The 23,394-nt window shown below is 49.2% G+C and overlaps 1 protein-coding gene across 2 annotated transcripts in view; it reads right to left on the bottom strand.

The window, feature by feature from the left end:
- LRP4 (LDL receptor related protein 4) overlaps positions 1-23,394 on the bottom strand; it is a 56,217-nt gene that overhangs the window by 30,639 nt on the left and 2,184 nt on the right. For both annotated transcript variants that reach the window (XR_013814391.1, XM_079787835.1), the window contains exons 2-16: positions 10,583-10,729; positions 9,117-9,233; positions 8,708-8,821; positions 8,205-8,321; positions 7,738-7,866; positions 7,387-7,506; positions 6,655-6,780; positions 5,944-6,069; positions 5,618-5,752; positions 5,094-5,219; positions 4,517-4,747; positions 2,192-2,348; positions 1,089-1,306; positions 773-949; positions 271-393 (exon numbers count right to left, since the gene is read on the bottom strand). Coding sequence is in view for 1 of the 2 variants with exons in the window: in XM_079787835.1 (XP_079643961.1) it covers positions 271-393; positions 773-949; positions 1,089-1,306; positions 2,192-2,348; positions 4,517-4,747; positions 5,094-5,219; positions 5,618-5,752; positions 5,944-6,069; positions 6,655-6,780; positions 7,387-7,506; positions 7,738-7,866; positions 8,205-8,321; positions 8,708-8,821; positions 9,117-9,233; positions 10,583-10,729 (2,163 nt within the window). In the remaining variant the exon portion in view is untranslated. The remainder of the gene's footprint in view (positions 1-270; positions 394-772; positions 950-1,088; positions 1,307-2,191; positions 2,349-4,516; positions 4,748-5,093; positions 5,220-5,617; positions 5,753-5,943; positions 6,070-6,654; positions 6,781-7,386; positions 7,507-7,737; positions 7,867-8,204; positions 8,322-8,707; positions 8,822-9,116; positions 9,234-10,582; positions 10,730-23,394) is intronic.

Genomic DNA, 23,394 nt, shown 5'->3' on the forward strand with positions numbered 1-23,394 from the left:
GAAAAAGTATCCTACCTGGTGAGATGATACAGAAGCCTGGTTGCAGGTATTCATACTTGACTAGGTGGTGTCGCTGAAACTTTAGCAACTACTACTGGGCCCTCAGCTTTGACCCAGGAGCCCTTGGCCTCTTACGTTCTTCCTCTCCAGGGGCTACATGAGGAGCCTGGCTCCTCCCCATAACAGGCAATCCTTTAAACTCGTATCCCTGTTCCTTCCAACCCCCTCACATGGCACATCCAATGAGGCAGGTGCCCCAGACCCACTTACTCTGGGCACAGGCATGGCTGCTGATCTTGCGGAAGCCAGTGGGGCAGGCACAGGTGTAGTTCTGGCCACTGGGTAGACACAGGTGGGTGCAGCCTCCATTGTTGTCCCCACAGCGGTTTTTCCCTGCTCAAAGAGCCCAGAACAAGAGGGTCAGGTAAGACTAAAGGTGGGCCCAAGGCTAGGGGTTTGGCTATGGTGTGTGCTCCCTGGAGGGAGGAACTATGTCTTATTATTTTTTATATTGGCTTCAGCTGTGAGCTGTGAACCCCTGACACACAGGAGACGCTCTATAAATGTTTGCATGAATTAGATAGGGACAGGGAAACTGAATGAGTCTTTCATGAATCTTGGTGTTGTACCACCTTAAATGTCCAGCAGAGGGAGGAATTAGCCCACGTCAGTGCCAACCTCAAATTTCCTGGCCAGAAACAATGGCAACCGTGACAGGTGCAGGGAAGGTTCTCAGAGGCACCAGAGGCTCACCAGGTGGGCAGTTTTTTACCTGCAGGCTGGCGCTGGGGGTGCAAGGTGTGGATGTCCATGGGGAAGTGGAGTTTGTTGCGAATGATCTCCTGGTTCTTGCCAGTAAATTTGTTAGCACTATTGATGCTCTTGGTGTGCCAGTCCGTCCAGTACAGGCTGTCTTCAAACACTGTGATGGCAAAGGGGTGCGGGAGGCCTGGGGAAAGTCCAAGAGAACCTCAGTCCAGACATGGCCTGCCTGGCCCCTGCACAAATCTCACCCGCTGCCAAGGCTCCGGGCAGTCAGGATGGGGAAAGGAGGATGAGAGGTGAAGAAGAGGGAGGAAGGACCTCACCTTGGCTAATGACAGCCTTGCGGTGACTCCCATCCAGATTGGCCCTCTCGATGACGTGGTGCTTAGCATCCACCCAGTACATACGATGCCCGGCATAGTCAATGGTGAGGCCATTGGGCCAGAAGAGATGGGTATCGGCGATGATGCGGCGTCCAGACCCATCCATGCTAGAGGCTTCGATGCGGGGAGTGTTACCCCAATCTGTCCAGTAAATGGTACTGGGAAGAGAGAATGGGACATTGAGAGACAGGCAGTAGAGGGTGGGTAGTTAACTGGGATAGTAATAGGCAAGCAGCTTTTTATCCAGTAAACATAAGGGACCCCAAATGGCAGGAGATACATTTTGTTTGGTCCAGAGAGTGTTTTTTAACTGTTTTAATTTAAATGTCTCTAGACAGGGCATTTATTCATTAAGCAAATTTTTTGTTTGCAGTATCTGCTATGGGGAGGGCACTATCTTAGGCACTGGGAGTGCAGCAGTGAACAATAGACAAAAATTCCAACCCTCATGGAATTGACCACCTAACGTAATATTAGAAGAGGAACTTCTCTGTCACATTCTCCGCAACTGTCTTGTATTTTACACACACACACACACACACACACATAGTTTCTAAAATAGCTGACCTACAACTGTAGGATCTTAGAAGACACTTCCCTCAATTGACTGCATTGAATTTTCAAAAGCCAGAGGCTAACAACTTCCATTTCAGAAGACTTTTCTCCTAATAATAAAGTTATTATTAATTAGCTGAACCTTACGAGCTAATAATAAAAAATAAACACCTATAACTTAATTAATGTGTTATGCCATTTAAAATTCATCATCTCATTTCATCTCCACACAGCTAAGAGGTAGGTACGCTTCTTACCACCAATGTAGACATGACTAAATGGAGGCTGAGAGAGAGAGAGAGAGAGAGAGATAAACTAACTACCCTAAGGTCATTCAGCCAGCTACTGCAGAGCCAGGACTCAAACCTAGGTATGCCTGGGTGCAGAGCCCATGCTCTTAACACCCAATAAAGTCTGGCCCAAGTGGCCTGGGAACTGTCCCTAGAGGTTGCAAGAGGGATTTAGGAACTGAGACACAACTCACTCACCCCTCCATGGGGTGCAAGGCAATGGCCCGAGGCTTCTCAAGGTTCTGCCAAAGCAGCACCTTCCGGTGGGCCCCGTCCAGGTTGGCCACCTCTATCCTTGATGTCCCTGAGTCGGTCCAGTAGAGTTTGTCGTGGACCCAATCCACAGCCAGGCCTCCTGGTAGAAAGAGGCAGGGGGAAATTGCTAGGGATCCAGTCCGGGTTATCTGTGCCAGAGTAACAAGAGTAAACTCTGGCACAAAGCAGTTTCTTGGGCCAGGCAGTGTATGAACCATTTTTTACATACACTTACATACATTTAATCAGCACAGCAAGTCTGTGAGCTGGCTACTATAACCCATGAAGGTGAAGAAAGTGAGGCACAGAAAAGTCAAGCGACTGCTCCAGATCATGCATTTCCTCCTCTTAGCCAACCCTATTCCACTTCCTGAGTTCTGGCTCCCTGAACCACACCGAGGGTCCTACACTGCACTGGTTCAGCGATTTGCAAATTTAGCTTAGGTAGTTCAGAAGATCCATCATTTGAGTCAACTGTGCTCGATATGAATTCCAGTCCACTTCACCTGCTTGTACAATGGCCCGAAACTGCCAAGTAAGCTGTGGTTTTTTTTTTATCTGTAGACATTTGGATATACACTGAGTGGCCAGATTATTATGATCTCTGAATGCATAGTAATCTGGCCACTCAGTGTATATAATAAAAGGCTAATATGCAAATTGTCCCCTCGACCAGGAGTTCGATCAGCAGGAAGGCTGGCCAACCACCCATGTCCCCTCCACCTGGCCAGGCTGGCTGGACCCCACCCATGCACAAATTCATGCACTGGGCCTCTAATATATATATATATATATATATATATATATATATATATATATATATATATATATATACTAGTGGCCCGGTGCACGAAATTCATGCACGGGTGGGGTGGGGGAGGTTGTTCCTCAGCAGGGCCTGCACCCGCTCCAATCTGGGACCCCTTGAAGGATGTCCTACTTCCAGTTTACAGGGATTGGGCCTAAACTGCAGTCAGACATTCCTCTCACAATCCTGGACTGCTGGCTCCAGCCGCTCACCTGTCTGCCTGCCTGACTGATTGCCCCTAACCACTCTGCCTGCCGGCCTGCTCGCCCCCAACTGTCCCCCGTGCCAGCCTGCTTACCTCCAACTGCCCCCCTGTTGGCCTGCTCACTCCAAACTGCCCCCCCCCCCCGCTGTCCTGATCACCTCCAACTGACCCCCACTGACAGCCTGCTCACCCCCAACTGGCCTCCCTGCTGGTCTGCTTACCCAACGGTCCCTGCCATCCCTCCTGGCCTGATCACCCCCTGGCGACCCAAGGTCCCAGCCCCTCCTTTTTTTTTTTTTTTTCCAACACCTCCTTGAGCGGAGGCCAGGGCCAGCTGGAAGCAAGTATCTAGGATTTATTTATCTTCTATAATTGAAACTTTGTAGCCTTGAGTGGAGGCTAGGGCCGGCCAGGGCAGGCGGGAAGCATTCCTCCATTGCCAGGGCAATCCAAGCCTCCTGCTTGCTCTTTGGCCACCACCATCTTGGTTGGGTTAATTTGCATACTCACTCCTGATTGGCTGGTGGGCGTGGCTTGTGGGCATAGCAGAGGTATGGTCAATTTGCATGTTTCTCTTTTATTAGTGTAGATATACATATACTGAGTGGCCAAATTATTATTCGTTCAGAGATCATAATAATCTGGCCACTCAGTGTATTTATCTGTTTCAATCAGAATACTCTTTTTAAAAATATATATTTTTTATGATTTCAGAGAGAAAGGGAGAGGGAGAGAGAGAGATAGAAATATCAATAATGAGAATCATTGATCAGTTGCCTCCTGCACACCCTCCACTGGGAATTGAACAAGCAACCTGGGCATCTGCCTTGACTGGGAATCGAACTGTGACCTCCTTGTTCATAGGTTGATGCTCAACCACTGAGCCATGCCAGCCAGGCAATCAGAATACTCTTAATACCAAGCAATCAAAACAAATTTCAGAATTAAGCTGGAGGCAAAGCTGATATAGAAATTTAACTGTCATCCATAAAGCTCTGGTTTCAAATGATTGCATTCATCATAATGGTCTCATTATTCTAACTCATTGACCTCAATAACAAGCAAATGACAAAAATCTGAACCTATAAAATTAAAGTATACTAACAAATGTTATCAATATTAGTTCCATGCAAAATTTCACTGGAAGAAAAAGATGTTCTGCTGCCCAAGGTTTACAAATCTCTAGCCTGATCTATCCATGGCTACTTCCCACATGGTGTGGCCCTGCCCCACCCCACAGAGCCTGGTTTCCTACCTGGGCTCTCGAGCCCCGTAGACACAACCTCCTCCACGTTGCTACCATTGAGGTTGGCCCGCAGGATCCGGTCCAGGGTGACATCTGACCAGAAGACAAGCTCGCGCCGGTGATGGAAGTCAAGGGCGATGGCATTCTCCAGGTTGTTGAGCAGCAGTGTGTACTCAGAGCGGTGCGGCAGCACCTGCCGGATGTCGATGCGATTGGCGAACAGTAGCACCGGCTCCGGCCCTGGGACATGGCATAGAAATGGGGCCCCCACTGGCCTCCAGAGCTGCACCCTCAGCATGCACCCCAGCTTCTGGGCTGACATATGGCACCCCTGGTCCATTAGGGCATATCCCAAGCTGCCGGCATCAGTACTAAAAATGTGGGAGCTTCTAAAGTGTACTCCCCCAGCCCAGCCCACCGTATCCCACCCCAGCAAGGCTTTTTGGAGGGCCCAAATGCACCTCACAGCTCCATTTTCCTGAGTTGAAAATATTTCTAGCTCTCAGAAAATTGCTGAGCACTGGAGCACCTGGCTGTCTCCACACTCAGACTTCTACCCACCCAGCCAAATGCCAACACCCCTTACCCAGAGCCTTGCAGCTGCGCCGGTCAGGCCGGAGTTCGTAGCCTGCCTCGCACCAGCACTGGAAAGCCCCTTCGCTGTTGGTGCAGCCCTGGCTGCAATACCCTTCCTCGGCACATTCATTCACATCTGTGGGGACCGGGCAGGTCAGGAGCTCTTTTTTCTGCCATCCTCACCCCCCCCCCCACTCCCTGGCTGACTAGTTGCTTCCCTGCCCACATGCCCATCTATTTTCTAGACCTAGTGGGAAGGCTAGATAACAAGTGGTTAAGGGCTTCAAAGTCATGCAGACCTGGGCTGGAATCCCAACTACTCACCAGCTCTGTGGCCTTCAATGAGTTACTTAACCTCTCTGAGCTTCAGTTTCCCCAGGTGTGAAATGGAAGGGACAATCCCTACCTCTTACGGTTATTGTTAGGGTGAAATGAGGTCATGTCCGTCAAATGTCTGACCCATGGGAAACACAGCTGTCTGTCTGCCACCCCTGCCCAGCATCCTGGCCCTGCTCCAAACCAGTCCCAGCTCACCCTGGCACATGCGCCCGTCCTCTGTGAGCCGGTAGCCTGTGTGGCAGGTACACTGCACTGCCCCCCGCACCATCTGGCACTTCTGGGAGCAGCCACCGTTGTTCACATTGCAGTTCTCCTCACCCGTCCGGGGCCCTGTGCCAGCCAAGCCAGAGATGGGAGTTGAGCCCAGAATCCTCCCCCAGAGAGCCAACTTGGCATTCCACCTGGACCACGAAGAACAGCTCCCGAGGCTGCTGGAGTCCTTAGGGAGGATTCTCTTTGAACTGTCTGGGTGGGGCTCAGCCACAAACCATGGGCCAGGCCCGCCCACTGGGGACACTCACGGCAATTCTGCTGTGGGCTTTCGTCGCTGTTGTCACCACAGTCATTGACCCCATTGCACAGCTTCCTCTGGCCAATGCAGCGCCCGTTCCAGCACAGGAACTGGTCCGAGGCGCACTGGGGGCTTCCTAGAGAAGAAGGGAGGGAAGGCCGGAGGGAGGGTCAGGTCACAGCAGGGCAGGGCTTGGGTCAACAAAAGGATGGGAGCCTGTCATTTTCTAAGGCGAGCTGGAGACAGATGAGACTCAAGGTGGGAGGGTTGGGGTCCCAGGCAGGAAACAGCTCAGACAGGGCTGGCTAAACGTCTGCATTTGTTTTCTCCTCAGGACACCACAGTGGATGGTGAGGATGTGGGACAGAATGAGAGTGTATTTGTATGCCCGGCACCTGGTGTGGCTAGAGGAGTGGGAGTGGGAATCTCAGCCACAGAAACCAGTCCTTGCTCACCAGGCCAGAGCATCAGGTACTGGCTGAGAGGCAATTGAAACTCATAGCCCTGATATTGTGTTACAGGCCATAAGGCTGCAGGTCAACAAATGCATCTGGATTTGACACTGGTAACTGAGAAAGGCAGGAAAAATCCCGGCCGTGAGCAAGATTGATTAAAGCATCACCTAGGCCCAACTGGAATAGCAGCTGTAACACCCTCTTTCCGCCTGTCCTTCACCCCAACTATAGGCTAAGGGGTCTGGGGGACCCCTAGGGGACTCTACCTGTGTTCTCACAGTTCTCTTCATCACTGTTGTCTGCACAGTCATCCTCCCCATCACAGCGCCAGGACAGGCGGACGCAGCGGCCTGACCGACAGCGGAACTGTTCGGCTGTACACATGGAGGTGGCTGGCAAAGCAAAGGCCTAGTCAAAGGCTGGCCCCATTTCATCCCAACGCACCACCCTGCCACCCAAAATTGCACTTTTCTAAAAAAAATTGATTTCCGAGAGGAAGGGAGAGGGAGAAACATCAATGATGAGCGAGAATCATTGACACGCTGCCTCCTACACACCCCCTTGGGATTAAGCCCACAACCCCAGCATGTGCCCTTGACCAGAATCAAACCCGGGACCCTTCAGTCCATAGGCAAACGCTCTATCCACTGAGCCCAACCAGCTAGGGCCATGCCACTCTTCTTGACACCAGTGTCCTAGTTGGCCTATGGGGCATCTTGGTGTGAATTAGAAAACGGTACCCTTTTCTCAAGACACTTTACTGCCATCTGCTGGCAAACGGCCAGGATGAATATATAAATTTACATAAGTATAAAACATGTCTGTGATGTGACTGGCATCCATTTGGACATGGCGCCTCTGTGCAGAGCACAACCTACACAACTGTACTTGGTGGTTATGTCTAATCTGTCTTCATGCTTTGTTGGTGGTGGATTCTTTGGCTCCACGACCCCTCTCCCTGCTTCTAGCTCAGACCTTCAGCGCTGTCCCCCACTCACTGCAATTGCGCTCGTCAGATTGGTCATCACAGTCTGCGTCGCCATCGCAGCGCCAGCCTGCGTTGATGCACAGGCCACTGTCACACATGAACTCCCCAGAACGGCAGGGCTGGTGGGAGGCTGGGGAAACACATCAAGCCTCTGTCTCTAGCCAGTCTGTGCGCAGTGTCCCGTAGCAGACCAGAAAGCCACAGCCCTAGCGTTCGGGCTCCTCCATCTCTGCTCAAGAGGAACCAGGGAATCCAGAAAGTCCCCCCACCCCCCTTGTGCTCCTGCCCCAGCTGGCACCTGTGCCTTGCCAACCCAGCCTGGCCTCCTCCCTTCCTCCACCCAGCTGGCTAGAGCGCTCACAGCAGTCAGACTCGTCAGACCAGTCTCCGCAGTCATCATCGCCATCACAGTGGTAAATGTCGAGGATGCAGCGGCCGTAGGCACACTGGAACTCTTCCAGGTTGCAGGGGGGTGCTGGCACTGCCGAGGCTGGAAGGAAGGAAGGCAGGGGTGGGGAGGGGCATACACTCAGGTCCGGGCAGAGGAGGGGGCGGGATGTGCAGGCAGAGAGCCTTCCTCAAGGGAGATGTAACCAGGCTTCATTGAAGATGGCCCTTGTAGACGCCCATATTCAGGTGGACCAAAAGGAGACCTCCCTTCCCATCTGGGGAACCTGCTTCCACCCAAGCTCAGTCTAGGAGGAGCTGCTTCTTAAGAACCCACTCTCCTTGCCCACTATTCATGCACTCCTCAGCCTGGCCCTCAGCCCATGTGGCAGTGCCCTCTGCCCATCCCAGCCCAACAGCTTGAGGTCTGGGGCCACTCACGACAGCTCTCCTCGTCAGAGCCATCTTTGCAGTCGGTGTCACCGTCACAGTACCAGTGCTCAGCAATACAGCTTCCATCGCTGCAGCGGAATTCCTTGTCAGAGCACTTGCGCATGTCTGGGAGATGCAATGGGACAGCAATCCTGAGGGAGCCCTACAAACAACCCTCTTAACCTCCTCCCTGACTCTCACCCTCACTGATCCTGGGGAGGTCTGACTTAGTCGGCAAGACACCATGGATTCAGTGCAGACTCTCTGGGGAAAGCTGAGGCCCTAAAGAGACTGGGCCTCAGGCTCCTGCTCCGTGATTGCTGGAGGTCTGCAATGCTCTGCCACTCCCCCTGCCCCCTCGCGGCCTCCCCCTGCCTTCCTCCAGCTACTCCAGACACATAGATGATACCTGGGCAGTTCAAGGTTGGGGCAGTACTTGAGTCATTGCTATGTTCTCCTCCCATGGCCAGGCCATCCACCACCACTTGTCTGCCTCACAGGTCACCACTCACCACACTGTTCGTCGCTGTTGTCCCCGCAGTCATTGTCACCATCACAGTGCCACAGGCTCCGGATGCAGTAGCCGTTCTGGCAGGGGAACTCGTCCTCCTCACACTCCCGGGGGGCTGTGGGCAGAGCAGTCAGGCTGCTGCAGGCAGTTGGGGGGCAGTGCCTGGGAGCCCAACAGACAGCCTTGCGGAGCAGAGCAGTCAGGCAGCTCCAAGGCTGCCCCGAGGGATCAGGAGCAGGTGGCTGTCTTGTGGAGGGTGGGGAGAGGACCTCCTCTGACCACTAGAGGAGGTGACGGAACGGGACCAAGAGCTGAAGACCCAAAGGCTGACATGGGCCTGGGGACATCACTTTCTGATCGAAAATCCCCTCCCAACAGAGCCTGACGGAGCCCGCCTGGCCAGCACTCACGACAGTCCTGTTCGTCTGAGTCGTCCTCGCAGTCGTTGTCCCCATCGCACACCCAGGAGCGGCGGATGCACTTGCCATTGTCACAGTGAAAGTCAAGAGGGGAGCAGGTGGGCAGCACTGAGTCCCAGGGGAAAAAGAATGGAAAAAGGAATCAGTGTGGTGTACTTATTCAGACAGACTCAACAGGGCTGTCTGAATTACAGTCCTTCTCCAGATTCCTGTGCCTGCCCCCAGCCGATGGAGAAGCTGAGCAGAAACTGTAGCAAAGAAGTGAGAGAATTAGCAGGGCACGGTGGTGAGGGGTTCACGAGGCAGAATAGCCCAAGGAACTCAAAACCACTAAGAAAGCAGTAAGAAGAACACGACCAAGAGAAAGAAGTGTATTTTTTTTTTTCTTTCCTCTTGTTAAACGATGACTGACACATCTGGGCTCAGTTTCCAGCTCTAGAACTCATTACTTATCACACTGAGCAAGTCGAGTCCTCTCTCTGAGCTGTAGGTTCTTTGACTGCACAATGGGGATAATTATCCTCTGCTCACAGAGGGCTCATGTGAAAGTGCTACATGAAAGTGAGCCATTTACCATCATCACAATTAGCTGAAATGGTTAGTGGTAATAAGGTCCAGATTGTAGCTTCATTCTTATTAGACTAATTAGCCACCTTCAGACATAGCTGCCGCAGGTTGCACCCCTGAACCCAGACAACTGACTCAGCAGTGCTTTTCTATACATCCAAGACAGGGCCCTCTAGCCTGTTGTGCGTATGTTATTACACTAGAGGAAAAGAGAGACTTAAAGAGAATATATTTCTTACCAAGTTTATGTTATTGAAAAAGGTGTGATTATACAGGATATTAAATAAGAAATGAATAATCTACATTAGCATATCGTATGCACATAAAAAATGCACAAACATGCAGTACACATACACATATTCACATACAAAGAGATCTATTTAAAGAGACTCCCTGTAGTTCCAAGGGTGTCTTCCTCTATACTTATTTCAAAGTTTGTTTGCTTGTTTTTAAAATATACTTTTATTGATTTCAGAGAGGAAGGGAGAGGGAAAGAGAGATAGAAACATCAATGATGAGAGAGAACCATTGATCAGCTGCCTCCTGCATGCTGCACATGGGATCGAGCCTGCAACCTGGGCGTATGCCCTGAATGGGAATCGAACCGTGACCTCCTGGTTCATAGGTGGATGCTCAACCACTGAGCCATGCCGGCCTGGCTCAAAGTTTGTTTTGTTGGATGTATATCCATGGAAACTAGGGAAAACAAGGCTTGGAGCCATATATATTGTTAGGAAACCACCCATCTGTCATTTCTATCACCCTCACAGGAATCCAAAGATCTGAGCCTGACGCAGCTGATGCACAGAAAACGCCATCAGACTTGTCCTAGCTCCTCTCCCCAGGTCCCTCTTCTACCACTTCCCACCGTCCAGTGGGGAGATTCTTACTACATCCGTCCTCATCGCTGTGGTCCCCGCAGTCGTTGTCTCCATCACACTGCCATTGGGCGGGGATGCAGGTACACTCGCCGAGGGCACTCACTGCACAGGTGAAGTGGCTCCGACCACAAGCACACTCGGGGCTGCTGGCTAGGCCTGGGCAGAGAGAAAAGGAAGCAATGAAGGCTCAGTTCTCACCCAACCAAAGCCCATCCCAGGGAAGAAGATAAAGGAGCCAAGTCTAGGACCACTGTCTCCCAGGTGGACATGGTGACACTGAAGGGAGATGCAGACCACGGAATGGTGACTTCCTCTCCTCCAGGCACAAATGGTTAAGAAGATACCCTCTGACTCTGGGCTTACAAATAGTCTAGGTACCCCCTTGCATGACAGGCTTTCTTTCTTTCTTTCTTTTTTAAAAAAATATATTTTATTGATTTTTTACAGAGAGGAAGGGAGAGGGATAGAGAGTTAGAAACATCGATGAGAGAGAAACATCGATCAGCTACCTCCTGCACACTCCTTACCGGGAATGTGCCCGCAACCAAGGTACATGCCCTTGACCGGAATCGAACCTGGGACCCTTCAGTCCACAGGCCAATGCTCTATCCACTGAGCCAAACCTGTTAGGCATGACAGGCTTTCTTATGTGGCACCCACAAAGACTCAGAGACAAATGATGTCACCTGGAGAGTTGGTGCTTTTGGGATAGAGGAGCAGGGGACAGAAGGGGCGAGGGAGATGCGACCTCCAGGTCCTTCCCGTCCAAATGAGGCTGAGATATTGATGCTTTTGCCTCTGAGCAGCACCAGGCCCTTGGTGTGGGCCAGGAAGTGCAAGAGATAAGAGTGGAATTAAAATGCTGGACCCCTTGTGGGATAAGGAATCCATAGGGAAACTGCTGTGAGTCCCCTCACCAGAGCTCACTTTTGAGACGGGAAACCACTTTTGAAAAGGAGGAGCGGGGCCCAAGGAGAAGGGGACCAGGCCACATCAGGACACAGTGAGTGGAGCCACTCGGAGCTTTCCTGCCTGTGGCATAGGCCACAGCCTGGAGGAAGGAGGGCAGAAGCAGCCCCTCCCCCAGCCTCAGCAGCACGCAGCTGGGCTTCCCTATTGAGCCTTGAGCTATCTGCCTGGCCAAGTCCCATGACCGGCTGCTGTGCCCCCTCCCCAGAATGCCCAGCAGGATGCCCTCGGATGGCGTGTGAATGGCTCAGTGCCCCCTGCTCCAGCCTTAGCTGGAACAAAGGGTTCTGCCAGGGTCACTCTCCCCCTCCCAGCATTCATCTACCCGCTGGGCTGCTGCAGCTGGGAAAGAAGGGGGCCACCCCTCATTGCTCATTTCTCCCCCTTGCTTTCTTCTCCCCTTCCTCCCCTCAGGCCGGGCTGGGGCAGGAAAGGAGTCAGCTCCTAAATTGCCACCCCTCTTCCTTTCCTATTTACCTAGCCAGCCTCTCTATCTTGGCTCATCTCCTTGATGTACACCCTCGCTGCACATTACAATTACTCAGTCTGGCTTAGAGCTTAGGATCTGGAATAAAAGAGGGTATTGCTAGATCCCCCAAAAGCAAGGAGAGAGCCCTAGGCCCCTTCCTCTCCACTTCAACCCCAAGGGTGAGTGTGAGCATAAGGCAGGGTTCCTAACCCAGATGAACATATGGATGGATGGATGGATGGATGGATGGATGGATGGATGGATGGACGGACGGATGGATGGCATGGGCATCAGTGAAGCCCTGAAATTACAGGCAAAATGTACATTTCTGGAGTAAGGGACCACAGCTCTCATCAGCTCCTCAACTGAGACCTTGACCTCCCCCTCCACATGCTGAGAATCAGCTGCCCTGGGAAAGATGCAGGATTTCCTGTGGAAACAAAGGAATCCATTTGAGACCTGCAGAATCTCCACATCTCACAGGAAAACCTTGTTCCAAGCCCAGTATCCCCGTCTCTCCGGGTCTCTCTGCAAGTGCACCACCCACAGGGAAGCTGAAGACCCAGCTGCCCAGCCCCGTAGGCTGGAGCCTATTCTGAGAGCTTTGAGTAGGGAGGGATGGGGGCTTTTTTCACTCAGACCCTGAGCCCCACAGCCTGAGGAACTTTTGTAGTGTGACCAGCTCATCAAGGCTATCGGCACTACGTTAGGGGACTTTGGCTGGATGAAACAGCAAAGGCTAAGGATTCCAGAGGACTCCATGTGGCGGGGCTCTCCAACACGCTGACCCCCTTCATGGGGAGGAATGGAGAAGAGGGAAAATCAGGGACATCTGGCATTGCGTGATGACATTTCTGGTTGTCGCGATTGGCGGTATTTCTGGCATTTAGTGGATAAAAGCCAGGGATGCTGCTAAATATCCTACAATGTACAGGATAGGCTCCACAACAAAGAAATTATCTGGCCCAAAATGTCAATAGAGGTTAAGCAATGCTGCTAGCTACACACAGCAGGAAGTGGGGCTGTACCAACAAGGAATTCAGGGTGAGGGGGTGACAAGAACAGAGGAGGAGGGAGAAATTGGGGGGAGGGGAGAGTGGAAAAGCACTGGACCTGGAGCAGACAGACCTGGGTTCCCCTGACCAGCTGTGTGACCTTGTCCAAATCACTTAGCTTCCTAAGCCTGTTTCCTCATTTGTAAAAAAAACCCCACAAGGATTGGACAAGAAGATGAATGTGAAAGAAGCTGACCTCATGCCTTGGAGCATCAAAGATGTTCAGTAAATGCATGTGTGGGGAAGCAGAGGCTAAATTTTCCCAAAAGGCCTGGATTTTAAGAACAGGGAGAGCAAGAACAGCAGTGTCCTGGTGCTGCAGGCAAGTCAGGGGAATACTGAAAGAAAAGAGGAGCCTTCAGCGCTCCCCCGCTCCCTGCTTCTTTTTAGGGCCCCACCCCCACCTTTGTCTGAATAATAGCAAAAGTCCTGATTTCCCGTGCAAACTTCAGGAACAAAGCATTCCATCGGGTGGGCATCCAGTTAGTTGCAGGCGGCTGAAGAGTGGCGACTTCCTGCATGTCAGAGCAACATCTGAACGGCAGCATGTGAAGGCCAGGCAGCCACCAACCAGGCAAATCCTTGGCTTGGGCATTCATACAGTAAACAGACATATTATACTGCAAAAAGTCAGCTCTTCTGGACAACTGCTACCCCTCTGGGATCCCCGGAGGTGGAATTCCGCCTTTTCACTCAAGTCCTGGCTGTGATTATAAAGGACAGCTTTTAACCCTTTTTAGCTGAAAGAATGGTGAGTGGAAAAAGGAAACAAACGGCTGCGGGTGGCAAAACGCAGTGCTCATTTTAAGAAGTGTTAAGTTAGAAAACGCAGCTATGCTTCTGGCCTTGAAAGCTATTGGCCAGCCACACTGCAAGCTCCCCTTGGCGTCCAGGGTGTGGGTCCTTCCATCTAATTCAACTAGGACAGTGGTCGGCAAACTCATTAGTCAACAGAGCCAAATATCAACAGTACAACGCTTGAAATTTCATTTGAGAGCCAATTTTTTTAAACTTAAACTTCTTCTAACGCCACTTCTTCAAAATAGACTCGCCCAGGCCGTGGTATTTTGTGGAAGAGCCACACTCAAGGGGCCAAAGAGCCACATGTGACTCGCGAGCCGCAGTTTGCCGACCACGGAACGAGGAGCTCTCTCCCCAAAGTGTGCACTATCCCTATTATCAAGACATTCAGTTTTAGGAATACAGTGTGCTCCTAGGGCCTTCCTGAAAGCTTAACTGAAATCTCAGCCATCTTACCAATTTCTCACTGTATTCTTTTGTAGGAAAGAAGGGGAAACTTCCCTCTGGTACACCAGACTGTGTACAATGTGAGAGAGTACCGATTCTGGAGTCAGAAAGACTAGAGTTCAAATTCTGGTTCTACCATTAACTGTAACACTTTGAGCAAGTTAATTATTGCCTCAGTTTTCTCATCCATAAGATAAGAATGATAATAGTTCTACTGAAAAAGGTTTTACAAAGATTAAGTAACTCATGTAAACTGCCTTGCACAGGGCTGGCACACCTCAAAAGCCTCAGAATATTACAACCAGCATTTACGGAGTACTTACCAGGTACCCTAAGCACTTTCCTAAGTGCTTTTCATATGCTATGTCATTGAAAGCTTTCAACAACCCAGGGAGGTGGCACTATTGTTATTATCACTCCTTTACAGTTGAGGACACTGAGCCTCAGAGGGAGTACCTGGCTCTCACAGGTATTAAGGGTGGGAGCCAGCATTCACACCCAGGCAGGTCAGTTCCAGAGCCTCTGCTCTTAATCTCTTCATTATACTGCCTTGCAATAATGGTATTGCTATTATAAGAATTTTTTAAAAACCCTTAGGTTAAAAAAGGGGATTTACAACACTGAGACTTCGGGGCCCTCTCCTTTATGCATTCTTGATTAGCAAATAGGCCATGCAAGTATGGATCTCAAGCAGTGACCTCTCCTGGTTACTTCTAAGACCAAAAGCAATTTCCCTTGCCCTCAGGTAAAGAAGTGGAACAGAGACAGTCTGGAGCTCCGGTCCTTTGAACCAGTGCTTCAGTGTTGTGTTGGTCCAGAAAGGAACAGGGCTCTGACAACAAATAATTATATTTTGTTGTTTTTCTTTACAGCTTACAAGCTACTTTTGCATACACACTTGCATTCTTGTGTCATCATTACAACAGCCCTGAGTTAGTTACTGTAGTGCCCATTTAACAGATAAGGCCATCTGCTTTGGCCAAGGTTATGAGGCAAGTAGGACAGCCAGCCCCATTCTGACCCTTACACAAGCATTTGTCTCTTCATATGATCTCATAATCTGGACTTTCAATAAGCTTCCCGACTTACACTGATGCACGGTCAAGTTGGAGAGGCACTGCTCTCCACCATCCCACAGAATGCTCGGCTGAAGGGGGACCACACCTGTCACTTGGACAGTGACTACACAGACACAGAACAGCTTTTTCAAGTTGAACTGGAGATGAGAGACTTAAGGAGTGTCCTGTGAGTGCTGGAATGTGACGGCTACTCCGGTGTAGAAGGGATGTCAGTGGGAAAGGGAGGAGGACTCATTACTCATATAAGTGAAGGATGTTTTTCTTTTTTCTTTTGTCGTTGTTGTTAGTCCTCACTGGAGGATATTTCTTGCATTGATTTTAGGGAGGGTGGAATGGAGGGGGGAGGGAGAGAAAGGAGAGAGAGAAATATCGATGTGAGAGAGCCACATCGATCAGTTGCCTCCCCCACGCACCCCCAATTGGGTTGGGGAACCTGCAACCCAGGTATGTGCCCTTTGACTGGAAGGAATTGAACCTGGGGCCGTTTGGTTCTCGGGCTGAAGCTCTAACCACTGAAAATGCCGGCCAGGGCGGATGTTTTTCTTATAACACGAAGCTCTCCTCTCTTCTCCTGTCCACTAGTGGCAATAGTAAGGATATAAGCCTTATTTGATGAGGATAAGTTATATGAAATGACCCTAAACTACATCCAGGCCAATTGAGGGACCAATTCACTGATTTTGGCTCCTTGGGTAGCTAAATCAATAAGCTACCCATCACTAAAAGGGATGCCCATGTCGCAAGACAAAACTGACAACGGAAAGGAATGACAGCGAAGAACCACATGGAAATGGATCTAACCTTGTCCAAGAGATACGTGGAATCTGGAGAAAGCTGGTGCCTATAAACAGTCCCTTTTTGAAAGGACAGAGCCTGCACAGAAAACATCAGAAGCAACACCAAAAAAAAAAAAAAAAAGGTCAATGTCATTGGTCCTTGTCATAAGAAATAAGAAAGCTAAAAAGAGTAGAAAACATCAGAAACAACACCAAAAAAGGAAGGAGGTCAGGAAATGAACCCTTTCCTGATGCTGTCCCACCTGGACTCACGTGCCCCAGCCAAATTAAAAGCCCCTACTCTGCGAGCCAGGGGCCCTTTGTGCCTCCTCCTATGGTAGCATTTAGCATACTGATAGGATTATTGTTCACTTACTAGACCATAAGCCTCTTGGCAGTTAGAATTGTGTGATCTAGAGTTTTGTATTTGTATACACAGTGCATAGTTCAATGTTTGGTATATAGTAGATGATCAATATAAGTGTGTAAAATGAATAAATGTATCAATAATACATTCCTCTAGAGCAGTGGTTCTCAACCTTTCTAATGCCGTGATCCTTTAATACAGTTCCTCATGTTGTGGTGACCCCCAACCATAAAATTATAAAATTATACATGAGGAACTGTATTAAAGGGTCGCAGCATTAGAAAGGTTGAGAACCACTGCTCTAGAGTCTTGTGAGAGTTGGAGTCAAAGGAAAAGAGAGGCCTCGAATATCAGAAATCAAAGTAGTTATTTCCTATCCAACTTGTCAAGAAAATAGGAATCTGCCCTAATTAGTTTGGCTCAGTGGATAGAGCATTGGCCTGCGGACTGGGAGGGTCCCAGGTTCGATTCCGGTCAAGGGCATGTGCCTTGGTTGTGGGCACATCCCCAGTAGGAGCTGTGCAGGAGGCAGCTGATCAATGTTTCTCTCCCATCGATGTTTCTAACTCTCTATCCCTCTCCCTTCCTCACTGTAAAAAATCAATAAAATATATTTTTAAAAAAGAAAGAAAATAGGAATCTTCTTTTTCAGATGGCTTCCTAGTCTGATCCAATTCACTCCCTTCCAAGAGTTCCTTTGACTCACTGTATTATCAGACTGGGATACCACCATGCTATGACTCTATTTATTTTTGTCCCTAGATCCTTACCTGGTTGGTTTGAAAATCTACCTGATGAAATCTTTCCTAATAGGCCCTCTCAAAAGGGCCATGCCATCAGATACCATCAGACACATGATTACTAGTCCAAGCAAGTTCAATCCTCTCTTGCCACTCAAACACAGAAAAGAAGTTCTTAATGGTCAACCTCCGCTGAAGTTATGGAACATAAGCGCATAATGTTAAGTGCATGGGAACAAAACTAAGCAAATTCCTGGCTATCTAGCCCTAGGCACGTTTTAAAATCTCTTTATGCCTTACTGTCTCATCAGGAAAATTGGGATAACAAGAATCCCTACCTCATATGAATGTTATGAGAATTAAATTAGTTAATTCATGAAAAGCACTTAGCACAATGTTTGGCACATACTAAGCTCTCAATAAATGATAGCTCTTGCTATTACTATTTTAGAATACTAGTGACACGATGCACGGATCCATGCACATTGAAAGGAAATTAATTAGAAGATGGCCAGCGGGGTGGGACAGGGTGAGAAGGGCTGGACACGCCTTGGAGCCAACCTCCCATGTCCCTCCCTGGCATCCTCCCGGCAGGTGGGGTCCCTCCGGCAAGTGGGGTCCCTTGGCCTGGCCTGTGGGGATCAGGCCCAAACCAGCTCTCTGCCATCCCCCGAGGGGTCCCAGAGTACAAGAGGGCACTCTGCAAAGTTGCTGTCATACAGGGTGTGGAATGCAAATACAAGTGTGCAATAAACCAGATTCGGGGCTGACAGTGCCCCAGCAACAACATTACCCACAGCCAAAGGTGGAATCGTGCAGCCCCGCGAGGAATTGCACTCCTTCCTCTCCGGTTTTGGGGTGCGTCACCCGAGAACCGCTGCTGCCAAGTCACTGCAGCTTGGCAGCTCCTGCACTGAAGGTCTGCCCCCTGGTGGTCAGTGTGCATCATAGTGACTGGTCAGACAGACACTTAGCATATTAGCCTTTTATATATATAGATGACTCAGAACTCTTTTATCTAGCCACACCATAATGTCAGGGCTGGAGATGTCTAAAAGCCCTACTGTGTGTCACCTCAATGAGTTAAGTTGGTGGTATGACCGACTATTGGAAAAGTGGAAGATGGTGGCAAGAGTTCTGCTTTACTGCCTTTTTCTGGAGGAGCTCTCGGCACCTGGTGTCCTTCATCCTTGCCTAATTTATCATCAACAACCAATTCCTAGGAGGCAGGTATAGAAAAGAGCAACCTCAATTCAGAACCTATAAGTTACAGAGCAATTAAAAAATGGATTAGTTTCCTCTTTTGTAAAATGGGGATAATAATGGTACCTATTTCATAGGGTTGTTGGGAGGTTTAAATGAGATAATACATATGAAGTACACAGTAAGCAGCTATTTTTGTTGTTATTGCAGTAGTCCCTCCTTATCTGCTGTTTCACTTACCCGCAGTCAACAGTAGCCTGAAAATATTAACTGGAAAATTCCATAAATAAACAATTCATATGTTTTAAATTGCATGCCATTCTGAGTAGTGTGATAAAATCTCACGCCATCCGCTGCATCTGTCCAGATGTGAATCATCCTTTTGTCCAGCATATCTACGCTGTACATACAATGTAATTAGATATTTTGAGAAAGAGACCACATTCACAAAACTTTTATTATAATGTATTGCTACCATTATTCTATTCGTAATGGCTGTCAATCTCTCACTATGCCTAATTTATAAATTAAACCTTATCATAAGTATGTAGGTATAGGAAAAACCATAGTATATATAGGGTTCGATACTATCCGTGGTTTCAGTGGATACCTGGGGATCTTCGAACATATTCCCTGTATCCTTTGAGAATAAGAGGGAACTTCTCCATTATTATTAGTCCCGACATCTCCATACAGGTCCTCAAAAGTCGACTCACCCTGCCCGTGAGTTCAGTCAACAGATTTCACAAGTCCAATAGGACTTGAATGGGGTTGTGCTCTGTGAGGGCTATTCAAAATATTGCTCTCTCCCCCCCCCCCCCCCCCCCCCCCATATCTCAAAACACAAGTAAACACAAGTAAGACCTGGCTTCAGGGAATAACAAATCACATCTCCCTTTCTGGGAGCCTTTAAAAGCCTCCGTCTACCCAAAGTAATTCTTTATGCTTTAGGATTCCCTCGGAAGGGAAGTCTGAAAACGAAGAGGCGAGGTCAATTTAAGATACAATATGGATATTCCCCACCTACATCTTCTGGGATAGCTTTGATATAAAATATTCTGTTCTAAGTATAGGTATAGGTTAAAGGGCTAACAATTTAGGCTCTGGATTCAAATCCTGACTCAGTTACTCAGCTGTGTGACAGCAAATGGCTCTGGGCCTCCGTTTCCCATCTGCCAGACACCTAACAGTGCCTACCTCATAAGTATACTGTGAGGAGTAAATGTGATAACACATGCTATACATTTATCACAATGCCAGGGATATAGCAAAAGACTGAAAAAATATTAACTACCGCAGAAGCACATTTGTATTTTTCAGAGCACATGTCCCAGTTTGTGGTGCAAAACTGGTCACCAGAGGAGATCATTCCCAGAAAAGGAAAAATTCTCATTTGGGAGAGATACACTTTAGAGCCATTCACTCTTACTGCCTCTCTGAACCTGCGCTGAAACTTCTTGTTTAACCGGCCCAGGGTGAGGGGGCAGGGAGTAGAAAAAAGAGAAGGGAGCTCCCCTTTCCTTTTTGCTAGACTTATGGATATTATAACCAGACATCTGTATTTGGTTCCCAGACAGAGAAGCTGTCTCTCGTCCTCATCCATGCCCAAAAGGTGGTGGCAGTCAAGCTCCCAAGGCGGGGGGCCAACGTAGGGGACATTGGAGTACTTCCCCCACCCCCACTGCAGGCCTGCCTGGCCGGAAGTTGAGCTACAGAGCTTGGAGAGATCACTGGAGGCCCGGGCCACTTCAAAGCTAGGTGTCTCTCCCAATGCCCTACTCTGTACCTGTCTGACCCTACACCCAGACAGGGGGAGGGTCCCTCTCCCCCAAAAAAGGCTCTGCCTGGAGCCAGGAGCTTCCCAGCCCCAGAAAACTTCCAGTGAGTGATAAATTATGCAGCAGCACCTTTGTGTCGCGGCCTCTCAGCCAGATGGGTTCGCTCCCAGTCTTTTGTTTCCGGCTCTGCTTGCAGCTCTGATCCTCGGCTCTGCACAGAGGTGAGGCGAGGAGCGCCCTTAGGCCAAGTCAGGGCTTGCAGCAAGTCCCAGCAAAGCTTTCTCAGCTGGGTCTCAGGCAGCGCCCTTCCCTTCCTCACTAACCTGAGCGAGCGGGGGAGCAGGGTGTTAGGGACGCTTACAGTCAGTCCATTCAGCTGTGAGCAAGGATGGAAATGCCTACGTGCAGTGAAAGAATGAAGTTCGCTCCGCAGGGCGTAAGAGGCGCCCAGGGGCACCTAGGATGTTTGCTTCTTGCTAAATCAAAAACGCAGCACAGAAAATGGAGTCAAATGACTGCTAGGGAAGTGAGAGAATCGGCTCTTTTTCACAGCTGCTCTTGGTTACAGTCAACTTTCCACAACCCCCAGAAACATCACATCACTGGCACCAAGTTAAAAAGGAAGAAACAAAGAGACAACAGGGGTCAAACTTTGGGGTGGAGGAGATGGGGGGTGAGTCGGGGACTTGAGGTCCACATCAATTATCCCTTGAACACTGACAGGATTCCTGATTGAAGATGGTAGTCACGAAGGAAGGCGGCTCCACAACAGCCCAGCCCCCAAATTGGGGCAATTACTACCTTATGAGCTCTGGGGCCTGACTCCTTTCCCAGGCCAGTGGGAGGGACAGCTTGGAATTCTAAACTGTTCCAGCTACAAGAGACCTCAGCCAGCACCTCTCACCCCAGGTCACAGCAAACTTAGAGTGAGGTGCCTGGCTGCATCCCCGACCTCTGGGCTTCAACAGGGAAGCTCACAGAGGAAAGCCCCATCTCCCAGGGGCTCTCCCAAGACAATCAAGGCAGAGTGGGCTCCTAGACTCACAGTACAGATTTAATGGGCCTCTTTTCTGGAAGTGTGCACAGGAGGGAACTATGCTTAGGTTTCATTATGTTTTCGGCGGGGGGGGGGGGGGGGGGGAGAAGGAGCAAGATCTTTAAAAGAATCAAACAAACAAACAAACAAAAAAATCCCCCACACAAAAAAACACACAGCTGAAATGAATTAAAGGCTAAGCCTCATTTTAGCACATGACACTAGAATAATGATTTGTTTACCTGGCTCCCACAGTCCAAAGGCAAGAACCATCTCTAATCCACTTATGCAAGCTTGCTAACAAACAGCTAATATTTATTCAGGCCTATAGTAACACAGTAGTTGTCAGGCTCTCTACTGAATGGTTTGAATATACTATTATCTTATTTAATTTTTACAACAATTGCATGCGATAACTTATTACTGCCCTCCACGCCCTCCCCCCCCCCCATTTACAGATAAGAACCCTGAAGTTCAAGGATATTAAGTGTTTTGCACAGCGTTACCAGGAAGTACCAAGATTCAAACCCAGGTCTGCCTGTGCTTCTTAATCACTGGGTTCTGCATGCAGTGATTAGATTAGTGCTTGACAAATGTGCATTTGCAGAATGAATGAACAAATGAATGGGTATAAAGTTCAGTTTAAAGAATGCCCCATGAGTGTACTGGCGAGAAAGAACCCCACCCTGCCAGCTCTAAGCTGGAGGAAGAACAGCAAGCCCAGGCATTCATCAGAGCTATTTATAGGGCTAAACCCAGGCTCTGCCAACCAACCAGTCAGCACGAAGTCTTCCTTGGGACACTGAGTCCCACCAGGCTGAGTAGGGGAGAAAGGCTTCTGATGGTGAAGAGGAGATGGCAATCCAGACACAGGCTGGGGCCCAGATGCCCCATGCCTAGGCAACTGTAACAAAACTCATGGCTAAGCTGCATCAAGGAATGCAGAAACTGTGGTTGGAACAAGCTTAAGAGACCTAGTCAACCAAGGGTATGGAACTGTCTTGTAATTATGAGATGTGCCCAATCGTAATAAAAGACAAGACTACTTCTTAAAGCAGTCCCCAAAATGCTGTTCCTGAACAGGAAGCCCCTAGTATTAATCTTCTCTTCAACGCAGTAGCAACCTAGCCAATCCCTCCCATTATCCTTCTTCTTGGGGATCAAGATAAGCAGTCAATCAGTAGAAAGCGTGAGCGAAGACCCATAAAACACACCCTGTCCTCTGTGACCTCCTGTGTACTTTGCTGATCCAGAAGATGGACATGCCCAACGTGCTCTGTATCAGACATGGCCAGACTTGGTTCCCTTGCACCTGTCATTCTTAATACCATGTGCTAGTCCCAAAGATGTTATCTGATATTCAACAGGGACAGAAGAGGAAATCCAAAATCAGTGACAAGCCAAGCATCTTTCACAAGTCCAATAAGATCAAGGACAAGGTCAACTACGAGTAAGCACCATGACAACAGCCGGATGGGAAGGAGACAGGTCTGAGCTCCACTCTATAGCACTCATCCTCAGAAACAACCCTCTCCCTACCTAGTTACTCCGAGGCAGAATTTTCGACTTTTCCCTTACCTGCAAGAAACCTCCAAGATAAACATGGTTTCCACTCTTCAAATGGTGATGGAGGGTTTCCACCTCAACCCTCAGGAGAAAAATACCTAGGACCATCATCAGCACTCAAGTTTGCTTCCAGAATTTTTAAGGTTGGAGTGCTACACAGGACCAAGCCAAACGCACAGGCTCTAGGAAAAGCCCAAAGGACTAGCAGCATCCAAAGAGAACCTTAAGCTTTAGTGTCTTGAATTCAGTCAGAGCTAAGGTCACGTCTGCCTAACTGATCTACTATGACACACTGTCTTCTCCCTGAGCCCCCGGAACAGTGTTAGGAATCTTTGTGGTGGTAGTTTTGGTTGAGCAACTGCTCACTCTCACTGGTGAAGCATTGAATCTGTCCCCTCCGGGCCTCCAAGGATGGCTCATTATCAAGCCAGGTGAAGTTTACATCTTCATGCCATCGACTGTACTTACACATGTGCACAGAAAGCCTCCCATGCTTAGAGGTTTCCATGAAACTTTTTGTCCTTAAAAACAACCC

Source organism: Cnephaeus nilssonii, assembly GCF_951640355.1.
Source record: "Cnephaeus nilssonii genome assembly, chromosome: 13".
In the NCBI taxonomy this organism is placed as follows: domain Eukaryota; kingdom Metazoa; phylum Chordata; class Mammalia; order Chiroptera; family Vespertilionidae; genus Cnephaeus; species Cnephaeus nilssonii.